The sequence below is a fragment of the Thalia democratica genome, chromosome 4, assembly GCF_965202585.1.
Source record: "Thalia democratica chromosome 4, ktThaDemo2.hap1.1, whole genome shotgun sequence".
In the NCBI taxonomy this organism is placed as follows: Eukaryota; Metazoa; Chordata; class Thaliacea; order Salpida; family Salpidae; genus Thalia; species Thalia democratica.
Window position 1 is genome coordinate 4982936 of NC_139168.1, and position 19526 is coordinate 5002461.

Consider the following 19526-nt stretch of genomic DNA (forward strand, 5'->3'; position numbering starts at 1 on the left):
CTTATTACTTAACTTATAACTTAACAAGTACATAAGAGTCGGTAGTGTCAAAAAACATGTTATTTTTAGCTGATGTGTTGATAAAACAATTTTTTTGTAGAAGAACTACCAAGCAGAAGCAAAGAAAATGATGGAACAAAATATTTACTCCATCGATGCTCCGGAATTCGCTCGTGCCACTGAATCTGCTATCAACGCCAGTGATGTTAGTTTTATTTTTTTTATTTAAGTTTTTTTTACTAAGAGACCAAAAATATAAATTCTGATTATTTTAGAAACACTACCAAAAACAAAAGCGCGAAGCAATCAACGCGTATCGTGGATACCAAACTCTTGATTACAGAGTTCATCCTGAAGTTGTAAGAGGAATTAATGCCCATAATCTCATCAGTGATGTAAGTTTGGTTACAAATTTTACATATTTTTATATATTTTATATACTGTTTTACCTCTCGATAGACAATTGCTAAATTAGTCTGTTCAAATATTAGCTTTTTTGTATTAAATAATTTAAATTTTCAAAGGTTTAAAACCTTCGTTTATATAGCTACTTCTTGTAACAAACGTATAAACAAAACAACTAAATATTTTCTAGATCGTGTACATGGAAGATTATAGAAATCGTCGTGATGTTGTTTGTTATCCTTTCACATTGACTGATTTCTATGACACAACTCAAGATATGCAGGCTCTTAAGGTTTTATTGACTTGTTTGTATGTCTTAATAGTAGTTAACCATAATATAAGTACTCATAATAACTTTACAGTACGATTATGTGAACGAACATGAAAAATCCAAGTTTAAAAATCGTTACTTTATGAATGAGACTCCACTTTATTCTCAAATCAAAGAGGTTGATGCCTCTACTAACCCGGTTTGTACTGTTTTTTATTTATTACACCCAAACGTTGTATAATTTTTAATAGAAGTTAAAATTAAACGTAAAACTATATTTGCTTTACTTTTTCAAACTAAGATACAAAACATTGCTTTTAGTATTATCTTGATGGAAAGAAGAAACTTCTATAACCTCAAAATTTTAACTTTTTATTGATTCAAATGAGAATAAAATAATTTTAATGCACTGCACAATTGATCCTGTCTATAATCCTATTGTTTTTATTCAAAATAAGTAAAGCTCATTGTACTTCTCAGCTGAAGTACAAAGCAGCATACGAGAACCAGAAGGGTATGATGATAGGTACGGACGAGACGATGGAAATGACGTTATCGAAAGACCTCGCTCCAATCAGGAGCAAGAAGATCTACGAAGCCGAAGCCAAGGCTGCATTGCCTCATCATAATGTTGATGCAGGTTTGAACAATGCTAAAAATGTGCTGAAACAGCTAGTCATCAGTGGCGACGTATTAAGACGTTGTGAGGAGTACAAAGCAACATAAGCTACTTAAATGAATCTCTCATACTTAAATGTTCTTTTTTTAGCAGTTGTAACATTTTAATATAAAACAAAATATCCTTTAAGGTAGATTGAAATGCTTTGTATTCTTTTAATGTCATCTCACACCACATTTGCTAGTCATAGCGGAACTTTTACACAGTTGACCTTGTTAGTACTTTTAATTGAAAAATTATTGACTAGTTTCCTAAAACTTCAATGTTTTAATCTCTTGTTAAATAAACCTAAAACTCTTTTCATTTTTAAACATGTATGTACTAACAGCTTTATTAAATTAATATAAAGTTTAACATAGTAGTTATAGCATTTTTTATTAAAAAACTTCTTTTTTCAGAGGGTCAAGTCATAGCACATGCTATGAACATGACAGTCCAGGCTTCGGATAACGTTTACAAATCTGACTATAAAACCGAGGTTCTTGGTACATCAACAAATGACCCAGCAATTGCTTATCCTGAACATGATCGCTTGAAGAAGATTCATGATGATACTACCAAGGTATTTTTGAGATTTAAGATTATGGCTCATGTATATTTTAACAATAAAGATACAAAAAATACTATTAAATGAACAGATTTTTAACTTAAAAGTTTGAGTTAATTCTAATTTCATGTATACAAACTTATAACTAATACAAACACAAGAAGGGTTAAGGTCAGAAACATTATTTGTTAATTACTGATTTTAAAATAAAAGAAGTTTTTTTTTGTAGAAGAACTACCAAGCAGAAGCAAAGAAAATGATGGAACAAAATATTTACTCCATCGATGCTCCGGAATTTGCTCGTGCCACTGAATCAGCTATTAACGCCAGTGATGTTAGTTTGTTTCTTTTTATTTAAATTCATTTTACTAAGAGACCAAAAATATATGTTCTGATTATTTTAGAAACACTACCAAAAACAAAAGCGTGAAGCAATCAATGCGTATCGTGGATACCAAACTCTTGATTACAGAGTTCATCCTGAAGTTGTAAGAGGAATTAAAGCTCATAACTTGATTAGTGATGTTAGTTTCAATACTATTTTTAAACACCTTTTTTGTAGGTATTGCTAACTGATTTACCTCTCAATACACTATTACTAAGTAAGTTTAAAATTTGCTTATTTATAGTGTTTATATTTATAACGTTTAATTTTTAAAAGATTTTAAACCTTCACATATATATCCTCTTTTTGTAAAAAAACCATTAATTAAAAAAAAACAAACTTTCTAGATTGTATACATGGAAGATTATAGAAATCGTCGCGATGTTGTTTGTTATCCTTTCACATTGACTGATTTCTATGACAAAACTCAAGATATGCAGGCTCTTAAGGTTTTATTGATTTGTTTATATGTCTTAATAGTAGTTAACCATACACTAAGTACTCATAATAACTTTACAGTACGATTATGTGAACGAACATGAAAAATCCAAGTTTAAAAATCGATACTTCATGAATGAAACTCCACTCTATTCTCAAATTAAAGAAGTTGATGCCTCTACTAACCCGGTTCGTATTTGTTTTTAATTTATTACATCCAAATGTTGTACATTTTTCTTAAAACAAACTAAAACTGAACCTACAACCAAATCTGTTTTACTTTTTTAAACTAAGAAAAATAAATGTTTATGTATTATCTTCTTTATTAGCTTCTATAAATTCAAAGTTTTAATTTTTTTGATTTTAATGAGCAATAAAGTAATTTTAAAACACTGCACAGTTGTTTCTTTTTATAATCCTATTGATAGTTTATCAAAATAAACAAAGCTCATTGTATTTCACAGTTGAAGTACAAAGCTGAATACGAGAACCAGAAGGGCATGATGATAGGTACGGACGAGACGATGGAAATGACGTTATCGAAAGACCTCGCACCAATCAGGAGTAAGAAGATCTACGAGGCCGAGGCCAAGGCTGCACTGCCACATCATAATGTTGATGCAGGTTTGAATAAGATTTAAAGTTAAAAAATGTTGAAAGTGTTAAATATTGTTTAAGCTTATAGGATTTAAACTAGTAGCTTGACAAAACTTACTAACTTGTTTTAGATAAGTTTTTATAGATTGAAAATATACTTCAACTTTTTAGTTTAAGAGAACAAGTTAACAAACTTAGGTATGTTATAATGAGTTAGTTTTTTACCCTTTTATTTAGTTTTAATTAAAAAGTACTCAACTTAGTCTTAAAAGTTAACTTTTTACAGAGGGTCAAGTCATAGCACATGCTATGAATATGACAGTCCAGGCTTCGGATAACGTTTACAAATCTGACTATAAAACCGAGGTTCTTGGTACATCAACAAATGACCCAGCAATTGCTTATCCTGAACATGATCGCTTAAAGAAGATTCATGATGACACGACCAAGGTAAATATATACAAGTGTTGGTTAATACACGTTTCCGTTAAGGTAAAATAAGAAATACAGTAACAATTAAAATAGACTTTCTGAAAAAGCCTTAATAAGAAAACAAATTTATATGTAGCTTATGCTGATTAAAATAATTAGCAAACTCTTAAAAAATTTGCATTAATTTTGATAAACTGCACACCTATTATGTATATTTCAAATAAACTGTATTTTTATATAAAAGAATATTTTTTTTGTAGAAGAACTACCAAGCAGAAGCAAAGAAAATGATGGAACAAAATATTTACTCCATCGATGCTCCGGAATTCGCTCGTGCCACTGAATCAGCTATCAACGCCAGTGATGTTAGTTTGTTTCTTTTTATTTAAATTATTTTTACTAAGAGACCAAAAATATATGTTCTGATTATTTCAGAAACACTACCAAAAACAAAAGCGCGAAGCAATCAATGCATATCGTGGATACCAAACACTGGATTACAGAGTTCATCCTGAAGTTGTAAGAGGAATTAAAGCTTATAACTTGATTAGTGATGTGAGTTTGAACACAATTTTATAAGATTTCATTTTTAAATATAATGAACTCATTTACTTTATAATAGTAAAAATAAATAGTTAAAGTTTGTTATTTGAAACTAAAATACGCTTAGTAAACACTTCTTTTTGCATTGTAAAAATATATTTCAAATTACTGATGCACTTTAAGATTGAAAAGCTTCATATATAAATAATTACTTATTTCAAACAAACATTTTAACATTATTTCAGAAAGTGTACATGGAAGATTATAGACATCGTCGTGATGTTCTTTGCTATCCTTTCACGTTGACTGATTTCTACGACACAACTCAAGATATGCAGGCTCTTAAGGTTTGATTAAATTAATTGGTTTATTTTGAACAACAATTTAAACTATTATATTTGTTTACAGTACGATTATGTGAACGAACATGAAAAATCCAAGTTTAAAAATCGCTACTTTATGAATGAAACACCACTCTACTCTCAAATCAAAGAAGTTGATGCCTCAACTAACCCGGTTCGTTTTGTTTATTTATTTATTTTACCCAAGCTTGCTCTTTTTTATAAACTTAGAATTAAAACTAGTAATAAAATCTGCAATTGAGAACTTTTGCTAGTGTTAAGTAGTAAAACATTAATTTTGAAATTTATTCTTGTGAAAAAAAAAGTGAGTTTTTTGTACAAACTTGTTTCTTAATTCCAAACTTTAATAGCAAACAAGCAGTTTTATTGCTAACATGAAGTTTAAGAACAAAACCACTTGCTTCAAACATTTACTCATCTTCTTCAATTTTTTCTGTACAGCTGAAGTACAAAGCTGAATACGAGAACCAGAAGGGCATGATGATAGGTACGGACGAGACGATGGAAATGACGTTATCGAAAGACCTCGCTCCAATCAGGAGCAAGAAGATCTACGAGGCCGAAGCTAAGGAGGCGCTCCATCATCATAATGTGGACGCGGGTGCGCAGGAGATCGCGACCGCCATGAACATGCAGCCGCTGGCGAGCAAGAACTTCTACAAGCAGGAGTACAGGGAGGAGGTCTTGGGCAGGGGTCCGGCAGATCAGGCGATCGCGTACCCGGAGCAGGAGAGGCTGAAGAAGGTGCACGACGTCAATCAGGAGCAGAACTACCAGCGGGAGGCGAAGAAAGGTATGGAGAAGACGAACATCCCCATAGACGCGCCGCCGTTCGTCCTGGCTAAAGAGTCGGCGAGGAACGCCAGCGATGTTAGTTTTGATGATTAAAATCACTTTGTTTTAGATATATTTTTAATTTTATTTCAACTTTTTAAACACTAGCGTTTTAGTTTTAGACAATGATAACAACTGTTTGTTTTATTTCACCTACTAAATGCTAGCTTTTTGAAAACTCAATACAAACATTTTAAAACAAGGTTAGTTTATCAGAATAAATGAGACAAGATAAAACTTTACCAAAATATTTTTTTCAGAACATCTATAAGAGGAGCAAATGGGCAGCCATCAACAAGCATCGCGGTTACCAAACACTGGATTACAGAGTCCACCCCGAAGTTGTGAGGGGGCACAATGCTCATAATCTCATCAGTGATGTTGGTTTCGGTTATACTAATAAACAAATGATTTTTTTTTGGTTTTTATTAGAAAAAAATAAGAGATTAAGTAAATTGTGCTGTTTTTAAGCATTTAACAAATATTAAAGTCTAAAAGTACTTTGTGGATAAGAAGTATAAAACAGATAAAGATAACTAATATAAGTATAAAAATACAGATCGTGTACAAAGAAGAGTACAGGAACCGCAAAGATATGGTTATATTCCCGTTCACCTTGACTGATTTCTACGATCAGACTCAAGACATGCAGGCGCTCAGGGTAAGATCTATAAATAAATTTAAATGATTAACTGTTAAATACGTTGTTTTTACAGGTTGATTACAAGAAAGAGAACGATAAGATGAAGCAGAGCAACAAGTTTAATGTGGTGAAGACCGACTTGTACGATCAGTATAAAGCTAATGATAAAGTCAAGTCGGATGTAAGTCACATAAAATAAAAAAAATCTATATGTTATACAAATTTGTTACAGTTGAATAAATCATTATATTATTTTTAACTCAGGTCTAGTAAAATTTATAATTTTTTACATTTAGAACGTAGCCTGTTTTAGAAAAATTAAGTAAAAAAGATAAAAAAGCGAGCTCACCTGTTAAATCTGAGACATAAATTATTTACAAACTTACAGGTTGCTTACAAGGAGGATTACACGAAAAATCAGGGCAAGATGCTGGGAACAGACGAAACGATGGAAATGAAACTTTCCAAGGAACTGAAGCCTATTATCAGCAAGAATGCTTACAAGGAGAAAGCTAAAGAGTTGCAAACTGATGTCCATCACGATATCGGCTAGTATTGTGCTTTAAACGATAAAAAAGTAACTATAAAACATTTTGTTGAAGTTTAGTAAAACATATAAAAAACAAATAGCAAATAAAATTGTTTTCATTAGAAACAAAAGAAAACTTTCTTTAAAATTTTACAATTAAAAACTTCATCATTTAAAAAACTAAATTAGTTTGTTTATCTTATTTTTAAATTTTAAATTAATATATATATGAAATAATAATGTGATAACTTTTATTAAAAAAATTGTTAATATCTTATCAAAAACTCAATAGGTGGCCAGGAGATATCGCACGCTATAGAGATGCAGCCGATGGCTTCGAAGAACGTCTACAAGCAGGAATACGTACAAGAAGAAGTAGGATCCGCTCCACAGGACGTAGCAATCGCCTATCCCGAGCACAAACTTCATAAAATAATGCAGAGTCTCATCGATAAGGTTTGTAAATGTTTTGTTATAGAAAAATAATTACTAAATTGTTATCGCGCTTCCCCAGCACAAACTCAACAAAATAATGCAAAGCTTGATAGACAAATTTTGAAAGTTAATACATAATTTCTTTTAAAAAATAACCTTACTTTTACGTTTTTCATCGCTTATCTTTAGAACAAAATTCACAAGACAACGCAAAGCGTCATCAATAATGTTTAATACTAGGGTTCTTCTTCTTATTATTATTAGTATATTTTTCAGTTTTTCAAATTTCAAATTAAAAATTATGGTTTATGCATTTTTATTTTTCAAACAGCCTGAGTACATGCAAGAAGCAAAGAAGCTTTTGGAGGCGAACAGATACAATTTAGATGCAACTGCGTTCTCACACGCTAAAGATGCCATGGAAAAATTCAGTGACGTTAGTGTTTTATTGTCACTAAACAAAAACTTTATGAGCTCTTTTTACATATTTGAGCTTTTTTTTTATACAATAAATGATTGAAAACAATGCAGTGATTTCGATATTCAGCGTATAAATTCAGCTATACACGAAAAAAAATAAGCTGTACTTAGCACTTTTGATATATTCAACTTTGTATAAGAACAAAATATAAGTTATTTTAACAAAGTTTTATAAGTTACATTGTTTATTTACAGAGAAAATACAAAGAGGAAGGGTTGAAAATCCGAGACGCCAACAGAGGATTCCAAACTTTGGAAACCAAAAACCACCCAGTTGTAAAGCAAGGAATACATGCGTCTGAATTGATTTCTAAGGTGATAGATTATAAGTATTCATTACATTATAACGCTAAATAAAATGTATTCATATCTTTATCAATTTAAAATTATTAACTGTGTAACAACTTAAATTACGGTTGTTTACAAAACCATTTAAGCTATTCTATTTTTTTTCACTTTAATGCAAATTGAATAGTATTACAATAACAATTTTTCTTGCTCCCTTGAAGATTCCACAAAAATTAAGCTATTAAAAACTTATCTACTTGTAATTAACTGCTTAAAAAGCTATAAATTTTAAAAAAAACTACAAAAATACAGCGCTTGTACGAAAAAGATTGGATAGAGAGTAAGAAGCAAATTTACTATCCGTTTATTTTCACACCAGGGTATGAATCTGCCCAAGAAGCAGCCCAATACCTCAGTGAAGTTCGTTTTGTTTTTCAAAATAAAATTTCATACATTTTTAAGCGGTACTAAAGCTTTTATATACAAAAAAGTATGAAAAAAAAATCTTAAAAAGTTAAAATTGTTTTGGAATTTTTCATATAAGTAATTACACTTCTAAATTTTCATTATTGGAAAACTCTTGCTTACTTCTTCTTACTACTTACTTATTTCCTTCTTCAGAACGTGTACAACAAAGACGCATCCAAGCAAATGCCCAAGAACAAGTACCTGTACACGGACACCGACAAGTACAAGGGTGACAAGTCGCTAGAGGGCGCCGTTCAGGGCGGCAACTACGTCAGGAAGTACCTGGCAGAGAGGGGCATGCTGCATCCGGTGGAGACGACATCAGAGATGGAAATATCCAAGATGATCGCTCCGTTGATCTCGCAGAAGGCTTACTCCAAGGAAGCGAGGGACGTCATGCAGAAATACAACCTCGATATCGGTTTGTTTTTACATAATTGTTACGTCATAATAAGCATATATATATCAGTTTGTAGTATTAGCAGTCTAGATTAACACAAGTTTTTTATTGATTTCTTAACCCACAAAATATTTATTAAAGATAAAACTTTCTGGTCGTATTTTTACAAACTTGATATCAGTTTGTTTTGATTCTTTTAAGAAGAAGAAAAAAAGTTTTTATTTGTTCACACGGTGTTATTTGATAATTACAAAAAAAGTTAAGATAGTTTTGATTTATTGCAGCAATGTTGCTAAGAATAAGATTAAGACTTAAATATTTTATTGCAACTTATGTAAAAACAGAACCTAATTAAATTCTTTTAAGTCCAAGTTAGGCGCCTCAAGTATGTACACTGTTTTAACTTTGTACTCTTTTTCTAAATGTTATTGTAAAAAAACAGGTACGCAGGGAATAGTTCACGCAGTAGTCTCGCAGAAACTTTCTGAGAAATTCCCCTATTTCGAAGATTACATCGTCAATATGAAGGGTCACGCACCCAGCAACGTTGCGATCGCCTACCCTGAAACTGAAGTCATAAAGAAGGCAGACAGGCTTGCCAGCAAGGTAAAAATGTTTGTTAGATTATAAGTATTATAAGGGATTAGTTTTATTTTTTGATTTATTAACATTTTTGTCTAGAATTTTCAAAAAAAAAGGCTTCTACTAAAGGTAAACTCTAGTAGAAAACTATGATTTTTTAATCACGCTTTGCAACTTTACTCTTATTGGTTGAATGTTATAAATAGTTTTTAATTGTCTATTTAAAACATTTTATAAATTTTTTTTTTGCGTTTTTCCGATGAAATAAACGTAAAAAGTTGATAAAAAACGCATAAAATGTAAATAATACAAATTGATAACTTATAACTGAACATTAAAATTCAAACAACCAGAATGTGTACAAAGAGGAAGCCAAGAAAACTCAGGATACCGACTACACTTTACCTGTGGACATTCCTGAGATCGAGCTTTCCAAGATGAACGCTAAACTCATCAGTGATGTTAGCTTCAAATGTATTGTATGCTAATAATATAAAGCTAACGAAACCTGCTAAACATAAAACTATTAAAGTTCTAAACCCTTGTTCAATAGGAAGAATATTGATTGTTTTTTACTTCTTTGAAATACAAACATTTTTCCATATATACAGAAAAACATTTTGTTTGTTTATAGAAACAGTACAAGGCGAAGGGTAAGGAGATAAACGACGCATGCACGGGTTACAAGAACGTTCTACCACATCAGAACCCTGTAATTGTTCAAGCGGAGAAAGCCAACAAACAGATATCAGACGTGAGTTTTTGAAAAACTTTATTATAACTGAAGTAGCTAGCTCGTAAAACATTGCATTGAAAAAATTAAAATCCAAATTGCTTTTTTTATCAGTTTATTCTTTTGATTTTAATCATTTTAAAGTTTCAACAGCTTATTAGTGATAAAACCAATGGTCTACGTAATAAAGTGCAAAAATTTGATTGAAAAAATAAAAGTAAAAGTATACAAAACACAACAAATTTTTATAAATTTTTGTTACAATTCACAGAACGTATACAAGCAAGATTATCAGGATGACAAAGCGAGGATTTACTATCCGTTCCAATTGACACCAACTTACAATGCGGCGTACATGGCTAACATCAATAACAGCGAGGTACCAATATTACTAAGTGTTATTTATATTACATCTAGGAAGAACTTCTTTTTAATTAGTTTAAATTATTTTCTATAGAAAGAGCCTGTTTGCTTCTTTATTCAATGTTAATTTATTTTTACAACAAGTACCTGTTTGCTTTATAGAAACTGTACAAAGCTGACAATGAGGCCACTAAGATGAACAACAAGTTCTTAGCCAATGAGACGCCGATCTTCAAAGCCATGCAGCCAGCAGTTGATGTGCTCTTCGATGTTAGTCTGTTTATAATGATATTAAATTTTTTTATAAGTAATAACTCTTCAATTAAAAAAATATTAACCAGACAACTACTATCAGCAGTTAAAATGTTACATTTAATTAATCTAACTTATCAACTGTTTCAGAAAAAAGCTACTTAGAATACAAGTACTCAAACTTTCAAACACATAATTACGTTCACAAGAAACTTTAATCTTTAACTCTTTAAATGCAGAAAAAGTACCAGCAAAAGTACGTGGATTCGCGCGGTCACTGGCATCCGGTTGAGGAGACTCCGGAGATGGTGATCTCCAAGTTCATCCGACCCCTCATCAGTCAGAAGATGTACGGAGATGAGGCCAGGAGGAAGATGTCCGAATACAACCTCGATGCTTGTTTGTTTATTTTAACAAGTTTTAAAATTTAAGTTTACCTTTTACCAAATTTAAAATCATTAAAGAAGGGTAAGAATAAAAAGAAAACTACGATGCTTGTTTGTTTACTTTTACAAATTTTAAATTTTAATATTACCTTTAAAATCATTAAAGAAGGGTAAAAATAAAAAGGAAATTACAGTGCTCGTTTGTTTAAAAAATTAAGACTGAAGTAAATTAAATTTGAATCCAATTTATATGTTTACAGCAAATACTAGCAAAAAAGAGTAAAAATAGTACTTTAACAATTTGGTTTCATCAAGTTTAACTTCGTTGACTTAACATTGTGATATTTTCATAAAACTATTTAAATCAATTTATTATTTTGTGCCTCCGCAACAGCAACTCAAGTTGTAGCACAAGCAATTGTCGCTCAAAAGCTTCAGGACAAGCAGCTGTACACATCTGACTTCAAAGAGAACGTGCAAGGAAAAGGTCCAAAGAACGCCGACAATTCGGCTTATCCGGAGAACGAACGCGCAAGAAAGTGCGCCAAAATTCTCAGCCAGGTAACAACATATATAGTTGATAATTTTAATACTTAATAATGTACGGGTTTAATTGAAAAGAAAATTAGACTAGAAAAAGGTTAAAATACATAAAAAAGCTCTTAGCCAAGAGAGATGAAAATAAGTTGAAATAACAAACTTTTAAAACTTAATACTAAGTAGTAAAATAAGTTTAAACAGTCAAAGCCTACTGTATATCTAAATATATGTGTATATGCCTGTATTATAAACTCTTTTAAATACTTTAATTTAAAAATAGTCAAGGTTGATTTTATATTTAGACTAAAGAAAACTTTCGGAACAATTTGTCTAACTTAGTCATGTGATCACTGTTTTATATTGTACAATTAAACTTTCAGGTCATTTATACTAAAGATGGTATTGAGGCAAGGCAAAAGTTCACTTTGCCAGTGGACAATCCAAATATGGTCAGAGTCAAAAATGCAACACAGCTTGCCAGCGACGTAAGTTTACATTTTTATTTTGTGAGAAATTGTATTATATACTGCTGAGTAACAAGAGTATTAAATAAAGCAAAAAACAAAAGTTACATCAATTGATATTTAAAGTTTAAGACTGTTGTTTTTATCTTAGTTTCGCTTGTCTTTTAAAGTAAAACTTGTTTTAATCTAAAGAATTTACTGTGTGAAAAAAATAATAGAGACAGTCTTAAATATGATATTAAGTAAAAGAAAATATAAAGTGACATTTTTTAAGTGCAAAAATACTTACTTTCGAAATAAAGGTTTATAAAGCCAAAAATATAGACATTTTAATTCAAACTGACATACACTACAGATTGCATACAAGAAACATGGTGAAATGATCACAGAAAAGTGCAGATTGTATTATGAATTAATACTTTCATCCTAATTTAAACAGATTGCATACAAGAAATATAGTGAAAAGATCACATAAAAGTGCAGATTGTATTATGTATTAATACTTTCATCCTAATTTAAACAGATGCATACAAGAAACATAGTGAAAAGATCAATGAAAAGTGCAGATTGTATCATGTATTAATATTTTTATTCTAACTTAAACAGATTGCATACAAGAAACATGGTGAAAAGATCACAGAAAAGTGCAGATTGTATTATGTATTAATATTTTTATTTTAATTTAAACAGATTGCATACAAGAAACATGGTGAAAAGATCACAGAAAAGTGCAGATTGTATTATGTATTAATATTTTATTCTAACTTAAACAGATTGCATACAAGAAACATGGTGAAAAGATCATAAAGAGTGCAGATTGTATTATGTATTAATATTTTAATCCTAATTTAAACAGATTGCATACAAGAAAGATGGTGAAAAGATCACAGAAAAGTGCAGATTGTATTATGTATTAATATTTTTATTCTAACTTAAACAGATTGCATACAAGAAACATGGTGAAAAGATCACAGAAAAGTGCAGATTGTATTATGAATTAATATTTTAATCCTAACTCAAACAGATTGCATACAAGAAACATGGTAAAAAGATCACAGAAAAATGCAGATTGTATTATGAATTAATACTTTCATCCTAATTTAAACAGATTGCATACAAGAAACATGGTGAAAAGATCACAGAAAAATGCAGATTGTGTTATGTATTAATATTTTTATCCTAATTTAAACAGATTGCATACAAGAAAGATGGTGAAAAGATCAATGAAGAGTGCAGAGGTTTCCAGACATTAGACAGCAGACATCATCCCGTTGTTGTCAGATCTGAAAAAATTGCTAAACTTCTGTCTAATGTTAGTTTGTTTATACATATGTGTATATGAAACGTTTTGTTGTATTATTATGTACTTAACTAAAACAGTATTAACAGCTTTAAATTTTCACTTATTGTTTTAAATTGATAAGAAAGTGAATCAAAGAATGCTCAAAAGTTTTCACTTTATTTAATGCTCATTTATTTTATACACAAATACAGAAAGCGTATAGAGGAGAGTGGGAAGCAGATAAATCAATGGTTTACTATCCTTACCAACTAACTGCTGAATATGAAGTCAACGCCCTCAATCAGCGGCTTGATGTTAGTTTTAATAAAATGTAATGGCTTAAAACGTAGCTAACATATAAAAAAACCTAACCTTTAAAATAAGTCGATATATCTTAAAAACTAGAACTTCTGACTATAATCTACAAGTGTATCTTAAAAGTTTTTATTCATATTTAAGAGAGTTTTTCATATGTTTTACACTAGAACATTTATCTTGTATATACTTTTTTATGTTAATCTAAAAAAATTTATTCAAACTAGGATGAGTACACGCAAGACTACGAAAAGAAGAAAGCAAACACAAAGTATGACGTAACAGCGACACCTAATTACCAGTACGAACAAAAACATTATGACGTTGTTGGAGACGTAAGTTAACATAATAATATTAATTTGTTACCTAATTACCAGTACGAACAAAAACATTATGACGTTGTTGGAGACGTTAGTTATGACCAATGTTACGTTGCTTAATCAAATATTTTAAACAGTAGTAGGCTTAAAGTTAAACACAACAAAAACATATTACTTTTTTCAAATCGTAAGTTCTGTTAAATTATGTGATAAGTTATTGGTCACATTACACTAGAGAACTATTTTGTGTTCCAAAATAAACATTGGATCCTAAAAATTTTACTTGAAACTCACTCAAGATTTTGCATAGAAAACTGATCTCAAGGTCATGTATAAAATCCTTCACTTTTTACAGCAAAACTACAAGAGGAACTACATCGAGCATATGGGTGAAATGATCGGTACAGATGTGACTCCTGAGATGGTCATCTCCAAGGAGATGAAGCCAATTGTCAGTAAGAAGTTGTATCAAGATGATGCCAAGAAGTTGCAACCTAATGTGCACGTGAATGGAGGTAATTGTTGATAATTAACACCAACTTTCATTGTTTAATTGCATTGTTCAACAATTTGAAGTTTGTAACTTACAAAATAGTGTAAATAAACTTTTATTAGGCTTAATTCTTGTTTTCTAATTTGTCTTTTTTCATTATATATTTAGTTAAAAACCGATAGCACATTTATCTACTAAAACCATTGACTAAGTATTTATTTATGGTTTCATCACTTAGACGGTCAGGAGATAGCAAACGCGTTGGACAAGCAACACCTAGCTTCAAAGAACTTATACAAGCAGGTTTACAATGATGAGCAGGTCGGAAAAGCTCCTAGTGACGTCACAATTGCGTATCCGGAACACAAACATCACCACAAGATGTCAGACCTCGCCAGTAATGTGAGTGTACTGTTGATAAATAAATAAAGAAATAAAAACTTTAAGAAACTTATTTGAATATGATGTGTAACTAAAATAACATTAAATTAAACAAATTTTTAAACAAGTTAAAGTTATTAAGAAACTTTTAGAAAACAAATTCTTTTAGAAAACTTCTTGTAACAAAAAACGTGTAAAAAACTTTTAATCTCTATCAATAGTCTATGCTTAAATTTAGAAACTAATCAAAACGTTAAGATAACTTTTTAACAAAATTTTAAGCTAATTGAATAACAAGATGATTTAAAAGAAGTAAATTGTTCAACAAACTTAAAAAAAAACTAATTTATAATTCTTACCAGTAGTTCCTTATTCGAGTTAGAAACTTTTATTGTAAAAAAATTAAACTTTTTTTTTATAAAAATAGATTCCTTATGTGAAAATAGCTAGAGATCAAATGGCTGATGTAAAACTTCCAGCTGATATTCCAGCACTTCAACAAGCTAAACAATCAATGATTCTTGCCAGTGATGTTAGTTATTTCTAAATATACATACTATAATGAGTTTTAAGTTACTTCAACAAGCTAAACGAAAAGTGATATTTGCTAGTGATGTTAGTTGTTTATTGTTACAATACTTTAAACTTGAAGTATAATTTTATAATCTGTGCCTAAAACTACACACACATAGTTATTGAAAAGGTAAATGCTTTAAATTTGTTATTATAAAATCTAATCTCTTACATAACTTTTAATTTGTTTGTAGTTATGATAAAAAATAAAAAAAAGACCCTATGTTAAATCTCATCAACAGATTGAATATCAAAAGAAGGGAAAAGAGATCAATGATAATTGCAAGGCTTACCAGAAACTGGCCCCCGAAGTCCATCCTCTTGTCAAGCAAGCCAAGAAAGTTGCAGACCTTGTTTCTGAAGTAAGTTTAAAAAAACATTATATAAAGCCTTTGTAAATTCAATTAATTTTCGTAAAAAAAACTTAAGAATCTAAAACAAATGTTAGAAAAAGCATTTGAAAAATGTTTAACTACGATATAATAAAGTAGTAATGTTATTTTTGTCGAAATACCGAAAGGAATATGAAAACGACAAAGCTCTTGTTTACTTCCTAATAAAAATATTCAACTATTTTAATATATTTCAGTTTAGATATCGTAAGGGTTATAAAAATGACAAAATTCTTGTTTACTTCCTAATAAATACAACTATTAATGTTATTTATTACAGTCGAAGTACAGAAAAGAATATGAAAATGACAAAGCTCTTGTTTACTTCCCAGCTCATCTTACTGCTGAGTATTATGCTGCTTCTAAAGTTGCCGATCTCACTAGAGACGTTAGTTACAAATTAAATAATACTAAAATGTTTGAAAAGTTTGAAGCTTATAGTTCTGTAATTAGTTTTTTTATAAACTTGAAAAAGTATTAAACTAAAGTCACTTTAAGATTTTACTAACTACAAAATTTTACAATGAATAATCAACATTCACAGGTCAACTACTCGAAGGAAGCAGAACGTAAGAAGGATCAGAACAAATATTTGTACACAGATACAGATAAGTACAAGGGAGATCAGAAACTCGACTCTATTGTTAACGACGTGAGATTTTATTTAGTAAAAAAAATATAGATAACTAGTAGATATATACTAGATAAATTAGTAGATAGAATAACTAAATAGATTTATGCAAATTGTATAATTTATTCGCGACCGGTTTCGGTGGCAAGAGATAGAGGCAAGAGTAGATAGAATAACAAAAATACGTACTTTTCATTTCATATAAGTTATTTGAGCATAGTTATGTAAAAACAGCAAACATTGTAAATTAAAACGGTTATCTGTACGAACAGCTCAAGTACGTGGAAAAGAACTTGGCAGCCCAACCTCACTGGACTCCCGTGGAACAAACTCCTGAGATGGTCATTTCAAACCTGATTGCTCCTCTGATTTCGCAGAAGGCTTACTCCAACGATGCAAGAGCCGTCATGCAGAAGTACAATCTTGATGCAGGTCTTTAATTAAAATAATATTTCAAAGTCATGTTGTTTTTACTTTTTTTATAAAGATTTTTCAGACTTTAAAATATAACTTTTTTGTAATTTTATAAAACTTTTTTTTTTAATCTTCCTAAACATCAACTACAGGAAAAAAACACTTCAACTAAAAATACTTACTTTAAACTTTCAGCCACGGTTGGTATCGTTCAGTCGCTGTACTCGCAAAAGCTCTCGGAAAAAAGCCCCTACATCGAGAACTACATGGCTGAGACTTACGGAAAAGCTCCTAGCAACATCGCCATTGCTTTCCCGGACAATGAGAGGATCAGAAAGAACACAACGATGGCTAGCAAGGTAAAACAGTACAACTTTAAAAAAAAAGCGCCTAATCAATGAGAAGAATTAAAGTAGATACGTTTGAAAATGAATTACTTCAAAAAAACTAATTTTGATCTCACTAATACCTTTCTTTTGGTATAAATTGCTAGTTAATTCAAATTATAACCTGTTTTTTATGTTTTTAGAAAGCTTACAGTAAAGATGCCAAGGGATCAATGGGAGATTACACTCTCACAACTGAGATGCCTGAATTGGTGCAAGCTAAAAAGTCAACAGTACTTGCTAGTGATGTTAGTTTTTAATAATTTTAATGTTTATGAATTGGTGCAAGCTAAAAAGTCTACTGTACTTGCCAGCGATGGTAGTTTTTTACTTATTTTGAAGCACAACAATATACATTTTTGCAACATATAACTTAGATTTCCTTTGAGCTCTACTTTACATTCATTCATTTAAACACACTTTAAAATATAGTTAAGTTTATCAGTATGAAACTTAAACTGAACATTTTTTAAGTATGGTTTCTTAAAATTGAGATTTCTTATTTGTTATGCTTTCATACTTATCAGATGTACAACATTAGTTTACATAAAACAGATAACATACGTAGCAAAGGGAAAAGCTGAGAACGCCTTGTGTCAGGGATTCACCAAGATGGAAAGCAAACATCATCCTGCAGTTAAACAAGCAGACAAGGCCAACAAGCTCTACTCTGGTGTAAGTTTTAATCACTATTATATATTGAAATATGCAGTACATTGCATTGTTTCTTTTGTTTTTTATAAAAACTGCTGTTATTACGTATTTACACTCAAAAATTAGGCTATTTTTTCATACAATCTTTATCTAAATAAAACTAGCTTAAATATTCTTATTATATCTAGATTTTTTACAATTAATCAAAAACTAACATTAATAACTAACACAGAAACTTTACCGAGATGAATACGAAAAGGAAAAATCTATGATTTACTTCCCCTTCAATTTCACTCATACTTATGATGCGGCTCATGATGCTGCTATCAACTTAAGTGATGTAAGTTTTCAAATAAATTACTTGTAATGTTTTTTTATTCAATTTCACTCATACTTATGATGCGGCTCATGACGCTGTTATCAACTTAAGAGATGTTAGTTTTTGGAATTATTATAAATAAAAGTTATTAGTAGTTATTTTTTATTTAAGTTTTCTTTTTATAAATATTTTCAATATAAACAATTTGTAAAACCTACACTGTTTAACAACTTGTTTGAGTTTTGAAAAAAAAGCTTCAAAAATCAATGCAAAAGTCTAAACATTTTTTTTATTCAACAGGTTGAGTACAAGAAAGAGCACGAAAAGAAGAAGATGAACAACAAATATCTGATGAACGAAACTCCAATGCATTTGGCGGGAAAACCTGCCAGAGATACCCTCTTTGACGTACGTTATTTTTTTATACATTAAAAATAAATACTGTTTTAACAGAATAACTACAAACTATTAGTTAAAAGTTAACTTAGTTATATATTTATGAGGCAAAATTTATGTAAACTTCATTGGTTGTTCAAAATTAATCTAACCTTCAATTTTTACTTATCAATTAAGCTTTTAGAATTAGAAAAATCAGTGTTTCTATTAAGAAAAATGTAAAATTATTTTCAACATCAAATTTAAAACAAGACAAACTTTCATCCAGAAAAGATACCAGGCCGACTTCGAAAAGAGCCAGGGACACAACTTGGCAGTTGGGGAGACTGCGGAGATGGCGATCTCTAAAGCGATCCTTCCGTACGTGAGCAGGAAGAGATACCAGGATGAAGCGTGGAACACACTTGGCAACTACAACCTTGATGCGAGTGAGTTGTATTGAAACTAGAAACTGTTAATAGTTGTAAAAACAAGCTACACAAAAAACACAACTAGATTTTTCAAACAAATAGTTTTACTGCTTTTATAAGTTATTTATACACTTACGAACCAAACTTAAAACTAGGTTTTTATGATAAACAAATTGTAAACAAAAAAGTAGCTTTCTTAAAACTAAAAAAATTTATGCGTTGATAATGTAAAGCTTAAAAAATGTAAAGTAAAAAACGTAAAATTGGCAAATAAGAGTCTAAAGCATTTCAAAACTACAATCTATATTCTTTCAGGAACACAAGCGGTGGCACACGCTATCATCGCGCAGAAGCTGGCAGACAAGGAGTTCTACACGGAGGAGTTCAAGAAGAAGATCGTTGGAAAGGCCCCGGTGGATGCGAGCAATGAAAATTATCCGATGAACAAACAGGCCAGGCACTGCGCTAAAATACTCAGCAAGGTATTTATAAGTAGAAAAACAT

The 19526-nt window shown here is 30.4% G+C and overlaps 1 protein-coding gene across 8 annotated transcripts in view; it reads left to right on the forward strand.

The window, feature by feature from the left end:
• Positions 1–19526, forward strand: part of LOC145835042 (uncharacterized) — a 103563-nt gene that overhangs the window by 58109 nt on the left and 25928 nt on the right. For all 8 annotated transcript variants that reach the window (XM_082942572.1, XM_082942576.1, XM_082942580.1 and 5 more), the window contains 51 exons: positions 101–205; positions 276–395; positions 596–697; positions 768–875; positions 1157–1316; positions 1754–1917; positions 2132–2236; positions 2307–2426; positions 2635–2736; positions 2807–2914; positions 3190–3349; positions 3609–3772; positions 4015–4119; positions 4190–4309; positions 4543–4644; positions 4706–4813; positions 5101–5529; positions 5754–5873; positions 6053–6154; positions 6210–6317; positions 6525–6684; positions 6958–7121; positions 7432–7536; positions 7776–7895; positions 8181–8288; positions 8490–8757; positions 9179–9342; positions 9672–9779; positions 9953–10072; positions 10323–10430; positions 10577–10684; positions 10906–11065; positions 11447–11613; positions 11973–12077; positions 13249–13368; positions 13551–13652; positions 13881–13988; positions 14329–14488; positions 14705–14868; positions 15275–15379; positions 15663–15782; positions 16093–16200; positions 16357–16464; positions 16716–16875; positions 17053–17216; positions 17387–17491; positions 17799–17918; positions 18130–18237; positions 18517–18624; positions 18881–19040; positions 19338–19504. In XM_082942572.1, the coding sequence (XP_082798698.1) occupies positions 101–205; positions 276–395; positions 596–697; positions 768–875; positions 1157–1316; positions 1754–1917; positions 2132–2236; positions 2307–2426; positions 2635–2736; positions 2807–2914; positions 3190–3349; positions 3609–3772; positions 4015–4119; positions 4190–4309; positions 4543–4644; positions 4706–4813; positions 5101–5529; positions 5754–5873; positions 6053–6154; positions 6210–6317; positions 6525–6684; positions 6958–7121; positions 7432–7536; positions 7776–7895; positions 8181–8288; positions 8490–8757; positions 9179–9342; positions 9672–9779; positions 9953–10072; positions 10323–10430; positions 10577–10684; positions 10906–11065; positions 11447–11613; positions 11973–12077; positions 13249–13368; positions 13551–13652; positions 13881–13988; positions 14329–14488; positions 14705–14868; positions 15275–15379; positions 15663–15782; positions 16093–16200; positions 16357–16464; positions 16716–16875; positions 17053–17216; positions 17387–17491; positions 17799–17918; positions 18130–18237; positions 18517–18624; positions 18881–19040; positions 19338–19504 (6864 nt within the window). The remainder of the gene's footprint in view (positions 1–100; positions 206–275; positions 396–595; positions 698–767; positions 876–1156; positions 1317–1753; positions 1918–2131; positions 2237–2306; positions 2427–2634; positions 2737–2806; positions 2915–3189; positions 3350–3608; positions 3773–4014; positions 4120–4189; positions 4310–4542; positions 4645–4705; positions 4814–5100; positions 5530–5753; positions 5874–6052; positions 6155–6209; positions 6318–6524; positions 6685–6957; positions 7122–7431; positions 7537–7775; positions 7896–8180; positions 8289–8489; positions 8758–9178; positions 9343–9671; positions 9780–9952; positions 10073–10322; positions 10431–10576; positions 10685–10905; positions 11066–11446; positions 11614–11972; positions 12078–13248; positions 13369–13550; positions 13653–13880; positions 13989–14328; positions 14489–14704; positions 14869–15274; positions 15380–15662; positions 15783–16092; positions 16201–16356; positions 16465–16715; positions 16876–17052; positions 17217–17386; positions 17492–17798; positions 17919–18129; positions 18238–18516; positions 18625–18880; positions 19041–19337; positions 19505–19526) is intronic.